Source organism: Geospiza fortis, unplaced genomic scaffold (genome assembly GCF_000277835.1).
Source record: "Geospiza fortis unplaced genomic scaffold, GeoFor_1.0 scaffold1, whole genome shotgun sequence".
Taxonomy (NCBI): Eukaryota; Metazoa; Chordata; class Aves; order Passeriformes; family Thraupidae; genus Geospiza; species Geospiza fortis.
In genome coordinates, this window is record NW_005054320.1 from 2357136 (window position 1) to 2365801 (window position 8666).

At 43.4% G+C, this 8666-nt stretch overlaps 2 protein-coding genes across 2 annotated transcripts in view; one reads left to right on the plus strand and one right to left on the minus strand.

Moving 5' to 3' along the window:
• The window catches only part of LOC102032599 (cell surface glycoprotein CD200 receptor 1-B-like), a 4614-nt gene extending 2306 nt beyond the window's left edge, over window positions 1-2308 (minus strand). Inside the window, 3 exon segments of the mRNA XM_031056700.1 lie at window positions 1597-1739; window positions 1741-1748; window positions 2252-2308. Of these exon segments, the coding sequence (XP_030912560.1) occupies window positions 1597-1739; window positions 1741-1748; window positions 2252-2308 (208 nt within the window).
• Window positions 2309-2432: 124 nt separating this feature from the next.
• The window catches only part of GTPBP8 (GTP binding protein 8 (putative)), an 11154-nt gene continuing 4920 nt past the window's right edge, over window positions 2433-8666 (plus strand). The window contains exon 1 of the mRNA XM_031056701.1: window positions 2433-2517. Within this exon, the coding sequence (XP_030912561.1) occupies window positions 2433-2517 (85 nt within the window). The remainder of the gene's footprint in view (window positions 2518-8666) is intronic.

Genomic DNA, 8666 nt, shown 5'->3' on the forward strand with positions numbered 1-8666 from the left:
GTCCCCCTGCCCATTGTCTTCAGCAGTTCCGCATCCAAAGGCTGTGCTTGTGTGAGCAAATCCTCCAGTGGCTTGCTCGCGGGACCTGAAATACAGGAATATGACTGTTGCATCTGGCCACATGACAGTGACTTTTCTCTCAAACTGTTGCTGCCCACAAAGTAAGCAACTTTTACTTCTGCATTTATGTGAAATCCAACACTCTGGGCAAAGGCCTTGTCTACACCTCTCAGGCATTACACAGGTGCACATAACACTGGTGGAGCTTTGTGTAGGAGGGAAGGATTTTGCCTCATGTCTCAGGGTTTTCTTATAGGTGCATTAGTGCTGCCTACACGTACAAAGGCAGCCTCTTTTGTGAGGCCCTTGTGAGACTGAGAGAAAAGAAGAGTCTGAGGAGCAGGTTGTCATCCAGTGTGAAGAGTAGCTGAGGGAATGGGACTTTTGTGTCCTCTGGCTTCTGCTGAAGTTAAAAGCAAGCAATCCCTAGATTTCACAATGTATGTGAATGAAACTTTGCAATTCATGGGTTTATAGGAATAATACCCATAGCTGTAGTCCAAACAAACCTCTCTTTATCACTTCACTCATTTCCTCTTTTAGTTGGTGGCCATTAAACTTTGGGACAGTAAACCACTGATCTCTCAGTTCTCTGTGTCACTGGTGGAAAATTGGTTGCTCTTTCCTTTGGCTGAGTAATGGTTTTAGTGACAGTCTGAAAGCTGTGTGCGAGGAGAAAATCTCTCAGGTGGTCTTTTCCCTCAACATCACTGCCCCGCACAGCAGAATCAAAGTGTGAAAACATCTACCCCACTTTTGTTCTGGACATAAGCTGTCCTTTTAATGGAGTCAAGCACAGATGACAATTTCTGCCCTGATGCTCCAAAGCTTCTAGTAACCAATTTCCTGGATTATAGTGGTGACAGATTAAATAGTTGAGGAGTCCAGGGCATTTCACTGGAGAGAAAACCCATTCCTGTTTGCTGCTAGATGCAGAGATCCTCAAGAGACTCAAGATCACATTGTGACCTGTTCCACCTGGGCTAACAAAAGCAAACTAGAAAAAGAACCAGGAATTTGCATAATTAATGTAGATCAAGGAGGGAAAGGATTATAGCTGCATTCTCAGATCCCATATTTTTGGAATTTGGTCTTCTAAGTCTTACTGAAACTTTCATTCTGAACCTTGTGTCATAAAATCTCATGATACCTCACTTGTCAGCACAAGTCACTAATACCTAAGAGTAGAGCTTGACAGGGTGATCATACTGATCATAAAACCTCGCATCAATTATGTTTGTAATAAATTTTTTAATTATCATGAAAAATATTATACTCCAAGAAAATCATTATCAGTTTTCAACAAAGCATTGAAAAGCCCAAGTTCAGCACATTATTGGTTGACAACTGAAAAAATCTGTTTTAATTTCCAGATTATTGTTTTTTCCATCAAAAAGTCCCTTCAGCAACTTGTAAAAATCCCTTCTACCAGGCTTTTCTTTCCCAAAGCAGAGTTGAGTACATATCATTCTGACACCCTACCTTTTCCTCCCCTACCCTTAACAGAGAGATGGTGCCAAATACCATCATAAGTACCTGTAGCTCCTGTGACTGCAGCAATGGTGAGAAAGACAATGGTGCAAATGCTCTTCCTGACAACTTTCAAAGTAGCTCTTGCTTTTGTGGATGAGAAGGCTTTCTTGCACTGTCCAGCTTGCTGTGAGCTTCCCAGCATCCCTGCAGTGATCCTGAAGCCAGAGCCACTGTTCTTTCCCTGCTCCTGAGAGCCCACAGCGCAGCTACAAAGATCTGGTTCTTCTTCCTAGCATGACCCTTTCTCTGATGAGAATTGATTAGCAGTGAGGAAGTGGTATTTGTATTCAGTCTCTACTCGGTGGCCTTCCGGCCCACTGTCCCCAGTGTTACTGTGGGACAACAAAGTCTACAGCGGAACTTGCACAAAGCCTGATCAGTGTGATTTTTCATGTTTCGCTTGGATCTTGCTGTTAACAAAATTTTTAACACAAGGCTCTCATCTCCATTTGGCAGGATTATTGGCACAGATCAATTATGACATCTGGCAGCTCAAGCTAGGGACCTCAAAAGAGGGACCAGGAACAAAGACACTCCTGAGCAATTATACCCTTACAATCTGATTCCCTGTCCCTCACATGACACCCACAGCAATATTAGGGTCTGGGATCTTCTCACTCTTTACTGGCTCTCTGTTCCATTACCAAGCGGTTGCTACATGATCATCTTCACATCCTCCTACATCAGTGTCAGTGGGGATTTGGATCAGCCTCATAGTCCCTGTTGTAATATGGCTGTTACAGTTCATAGCACACAATCATTGAAACAATTAGGTTGGAAAAGACCCCCAATATCATCGAGTCCAACCTGTGACTGATCACCACCATGTCAGCTACACCATGGCACTGACTGCCATGTCCAGCGGTTTCTTCAACACCTCCAGGGACAGTGACTCCACCACCTCCCTGGACAGTCCAATTCAATGTCTAATCACCCTTTCTGTAAGAAATTCTTCGTGATGTCCAGTCTGAACCTCCCCTGGCACAGCTTGAAGCTATGTCCTCTTGTCCTGTGGCTTGTTGCCCTGGAGAAGAGGCCAATCCCCACCTGGCTACAACCTCCTTTCACACACTAAGAGTGATAAGGTCACCCCCAAGTGTTTTCTTCTCCAAGCTAAACAACTCCAGCTTCCTCAGCCCCACAGAACTTACTCTCCAGAGCCTTCAACAGCTTTGCTGCCCTGCTCTGGACACACACCAGCACCCAATCTATGGCCTGGCCACTCTTGCTATTAATATTAAAGTAATATTTAAGCTCCTAGGTTTACCAGTCTTAACTATCATGAATGTTCAAGATTATTATCTTCACATTTCTCTACAATCTATCTTTGATTTACACAACATATTTGTATAGTTCAGATAAAGCTCAGCTTCCAACCTAACAACTCTGTGTATTTCAAGCAAACACCTATTTCAAATAACATAAAATGTTCAACACTCAAATAAGAATTTTATCATTGAATTAGGGGAAGGATATTTTTAGTTAACCACTTTAAGTATGCTCAGCATATTAAAAGCAAAATCTCTTGGAAAAAATTCCTCAACACAGCTTCTGCTTTAGAGCCATGTGGTTTAGCAGTGAAGTGCAACAACCATTACTCATGTTTCAAGGCAGGTCCAAGATGCAAAGATCACATGTAGACAGATCCCTGTGGTGTGAGACATACCATAGTTTCAACCATACAGTCTGTGGGTAAGGTAGTTCAGAACTACCTGGCAGAGGCAGCATGAAATAAGGGTCCAAGTCATGAAAATCAGAAGATTTTAGGGTCCTAATCACTGGGGGTTTAATCAGGAGCAACAGATCCAGGCACCTGGAGAATGTAGGGTCATTTTAGAAACCAAGGCAGGAAGAATCCTGATAAATGGGGAGAATTCCTTGCAGTGTGGGAGGCAACCTAGTCTGGTTATTTCGGGGAAAGGCCTAATGGTTTTGGGTCTGGGGCTTTTTGCTCATACCTGATATTCAAAGTGATAGCTGGAAAATCATGTTGGTATTTCTTTAATTAGCCTTTTGGGATTTGAGTCTCTGGATTACAGTCTGTCCGCAGCACAGAAACTTACTGCATGACTGTGGACAGTGGAAAGGTTATCCATGGGTGATTTATCAGGGGGAGGACTGCTGGGAGGTTTTTGGTTTTCAAATCCCAAACTCTCAGTCTGACACTCAAACTGGAGCCAGGCAGCATGGCAGTAGTATTGTTTCAAGAAGGCCACTGCTGTGTCCCAGGCAGTGGATCCAAGCAAAGCCCTGGAGCTGGTTTCAAGTGTCCTTTGCTGTTAGATTGTTTCTGTTTCAGCTCAGCAGGCTTCTGTGTTCTGAGACCCTGTTTTAGTTGAATTCATAGCTCACAGTCACCATGACATCCTGTTATCCTTTATATTGTTTCTGGCTCTGGATGTACATCACACCTCCAGGAGAGTGACTTAGCCTCCCCCTGCACCCCCCATAACAAATTCTAGTTTTAGCTGCCATCCTGGACATTTCAGAGCAAGCTCCTAGCAGTCATTAGTGATTCAGGCCCTGAGAAAGCAGAGTTTTGCAAAGATTGGATTTGTGGTGCTGCTGCTGCTGTGTCTGCTGCTACAAGGGTTTTTGTCAGACCCATGTTATAACTGTGCTTTCTTCTCCATCTCCTGCTCAAAGCAAGCAACAGCACTCACCTTGAAAAGTTCTTTTTCTTTTCACTTAACAGTCAAAAACCCCAAAACACTTAACTTTCAGTGTCACTGTGATATTTTCTGAAAAATCCCTTTGCTAGGATTTCTTCTCCTGGGAAGTTGAGAGGCCTCAGAGAAAAATGTAAATAATAATTATATGATTGCTTCTCCTTGTGTTTTGGTGCTTTGGAATGTGGTAGGTGAGTCTTTCATTGGTTCCATGTGAATTGTGTTTTCTTAATGACCAATCACAGCCAGCTGTGTCAGACTCTCTGAGGGTTACAGGTTTATATTATCATTCTTGTCTAGCCTTCTGATGTCTCCTTTCTCTATCTTTAGTATAGTTTTAGTATATAGTTTCTTTTAATATAATATAGTATCATAAAATAATAAATCAGCCTTCTGAGAACTTGGAGTCAAATTCTCATCTCTCACCTTGTCCTGGGGACCCTCACAACACCACAACACTTTCAGAGATGTTAACTGAGTTTTCTCCAATACTGATGTTATAAGTTTGAGTCCAGGAGAAAAAAAAGCCCAACAAATTTAACACATATATTGAAAAGAGAATTTCAGTTCTGTAAAACCAGTGGAAACAACTCTTCAGCTGTGGCTAGCAGTGTTAGCTGCCACATGAATAATAATGACTCTCTTTAATTTCTTTACTATAGAACCTTTTGAAAAGCGTTTTCCACTAATGTGTATAATGAGTATTTTAATTTTTTAACTATTTTTTGTTAATGTCTCAGAATATCCAGCCCTTGAGACATCTGTGGCCTTGATTCCCTTCTTGGGACTAGAGACACTTCACCCTGCCCCCAGTTGCATAGTTTGCATAGAGGAAAATGCAGAGCTTCTTAGTATTTTATACAAATAATTTGGCCTTTAAAACTCCATATCCTAGTAGCTCTAGTTCCTAAACCACCTTCCAAGTGAAAAGAAGATAAGATGTACTTTAAGGGGAAGCACAGATTCAGACACAGTCAGTAGTGCTGTTAATGTCACGAAAGAAAGCAGGCAGGCTGGTGTGTTTACCCTGTCCTTTCCAGCGTGCTTCCTGGTGACAATATTTGGTCCATGTTTCTCTTGAGGGAAATGAAACTCAAGAACTCGGCTAGTTTTGGTTCACAGGACCTAAACCAACTGTCCCAAATGAACCTTGCTGCTCTCCCAAAACTCCATCTCCAGCCGGTCTCACAGCTACTCTTCTCCAACAGATATCTGAAAGGAATGATGGTTTGACCTATCTCACAATGCTGGGATAGACAAGATCAGACCAGACAAGATAACTGGGGTTGCCACGTCCTTCCAGCTCTGTGCTCTTGACTATTGTCTGGGATTTAGGTCAGTGTCAATGGTTATAGATCCCTCTTTCAAACTTCAGAGGAATGATTGTCAGAGTTTTTAATGTGGACTAAATTACTTTTGTAGCAATTCCCTAACACTTGAACTACATAACCAGCAACTGAAAAGAGACATCTGCTGCCACAGACATGAGCCATAGGCAATGTTAGTGTAAATGCCTGATGTTTGGCAATAACATGCACAATAAAAAGCAGAGTCTTTCAGGGGAGATACAAAGCAGGCTTAAATGTTGGCAATTTACCAGCTCTGTCCATAGTAACCTGCCATCTTCCATCTCCATACGATCTGCCCCAGAGAACCTAGACTGCAGTTAGGTCCAAGAAAAAAACAACACCTTCCACTGCAATGTACAGTTCCAGTCTCCAGGTTTTAGATATGGTTTTAATGGATGCTCTCTGCTAAAATCAGAAGTACTCAAAAGGTCCTATACCACCTTAATTTGTTCCTTTTACCTATGTAGTCACATTAAAAAAAGACTTAATTAGTGGGTGGGACCCTGGCCAATGTACTGGGCACCTCTGTTCTCATCATCACACCTGCAGATGTGATGTTAAATGGGATGATCAGTTTCTCTGTGCTGCAGAACACGTGCCTGGCAGGGGTAACTATTGCAGGGTGCTTTGAAGCAGGCAAGTCTGCTGCCTGCTGCTGTGAGCGGTGTGGGACTCTGAGGCAAAAGTAGCTGAAAGCACTTGTTCTGCTTCATGTGTCACAATTTGGCACAGAAATGAGGAAATCTACCTGCTGGCGTGGTTATGAATATGTCTCTCTCTGGCCAGTGATTTTTTCTGTTAATAGATTCACCACAGATTTCAATTCAATTAAATTGTTGCTTTAGTACCCCCCAAAAAAGGATTAGAAGTGTTGCTGAAGTAATTCTTGAAAGTTCAGCCCTTTTTTTCCTGCATTTATAACTATTTGTGCCATAGGCAGTGACAGGAGAGAGGCCTGTCCTGTATAAATAAAAGTCATCTGTAGATTTATTGGGAGCACTCTTCTAAGCATGCATGTAGCAGCCAGTGATTGCTATCTGTCCTGAGCTATGCACATTTGACCTCTGTCTTGCTGTGAAACAAAGCAGGTTTTAAGAGGACTTAATTTACAGGACTGAGGTAGAATACAGGGGTTTTTCCCTAGGTTTACCCCATCAACCTCTCACTTTTAAGCACTTTCACTGATCATAAATTTCAGAAGCAGCTTATGGATTTCAGTAGAAGTTTGTCTTACTATTAAATATTCAAAGCTATCTCTGAGAAACATGTATGTTATTGGCTGCCCTGTTCTTAAGGGATCAAAGTTCTCTCCCTATAGCTGTGTAACTGAGCTCAATACAAAGAAAGTAGGATATAGCCTCTGTTATCTTCTAACGGTCCTTCCTGGCCTTGAATCTATTCATTGTAATAATGGAACCATCCAGACTTACAGGGCTTTAAACAGAGGGCTGTGACTACAGAAGAAAAAGGAGTCTCTGTCTCAAAGGAAAGGCAATGTTCACAGGATGTCCAGGCTGGCCTGGGTGTAAGGTTGAACATCAGGATATTTTCACTTATTACTTTTATGAAGATACTGATGAAGTTTACTTTCATTTGATGGTGTTAAAATTGCAGTACTTTGAAGCTGAAATGTTTCAAGGACATACATTTATTTCTGTGGTTTTACAGCCCTATGAACTGCAGTCATGAAGGAGAACAATGTAAAAAGATTTATGTGTATTTTTTGATAGGAAAACAGCACTCTGATACATATCAATTAAGTAGTAAAACTTGAGGGGTCTTCTTACAATAGTGTGAACACAGGTGACAACAGTTTTATGGTTGCTTTGAGTTTATTTTATTCAAAATCAAACTGACCTCTACATAGTTGTCCTTGAAAAAATATTTTGTTGGTGGGTTTTTGTTTGTTTGTTTTTTTCCCTGAAACAACTTAATTTTTTTACTTATTAGAAGAGTGCTTGGAAAACTGCTGGCTGCAGCTGGGAGGTGGGTAAGGCTATAGGACAGGGCTGCTTTGCCCTACTCCCTGGCCAAACAGGTCATCAGCACATGGAGCCCTCAGCAGCTTGACAGTGTGGCTGGGCTTGGCCTGAGAACAGACATAAGAAGATACCGAGCTGAAAAGATGATACAAAACTGGGAGGAGCTGTTGACTCGATCAAAGCCAGACGTCCTGCAGAGAGACCTCCATAAATAAAAGGACTGGGCAATCCCCAACTGTATCATGTTCAACAAGGTAAAGTGCCAGCCTCTGTTGGATGGGGCAACCAATCTGTATGGACAGACTGGGGAATGAGTTGGAAAGCAGCACCATGGAAAGGGACCTGGGGGTCCTGGTTGATGGAAAGTTGAACTTGGGCCAGCAGTGCCCTGGAGCCAGGAGGGCCAGCCCTGTCCTGGGGGCATCAGGTCCGGCATCACAGCCGGGCAGGGGAGGGGATTGTCCTGCTCTGCTCTGAGCTGGGGCAGCCTCACCTGGAATATTGTGTATAGCTCTGGTCACAACATAAGGAGGGTATAAAGCTGTTAGAGAGTGTCCAAAGTAGGGTAATGAGGATGGAGAAGGGGGAAGCTGTATGAGGGGCAGCTGAGGTCACCTGGGCTGCTCAGCCTGGAGAAGACTGAGGGAGACCTCATCGCAGTCTAGAATTTCCTCATGAACAGGAGGCACAGGCACTGACCTCTTCTCTGTGCTGACCAGTGACATGACCCGAGGTGATGGCCTGAAGCTGTGTCTGGGGAGGTTTAGGTTGGATATTAGGAACAAGTTCTTAATCCACAGGGTGACTGGGCCCTGGAACAGGCTCCCCAAGGAAGTGGTCACAGCACCAAGCCTGGCAGAGTCCAGAAAGTGTTTGGACAAAACTCTCAGGCACATGGTGTGATTTGGAGATGGTGCTGCGCAGGGCCAGGAGTTGGACTTGATGATCCTTGTGTGCCCTTCCAACTCAGCATATTCTGTGATTCTACAAACCGCCGGGCCTGGGCAGCACCGGCGGCTCTTGGGCGGGGATGCGGACGACGAGGGCACACGCCGTTCCGGGCCCTCACAGCC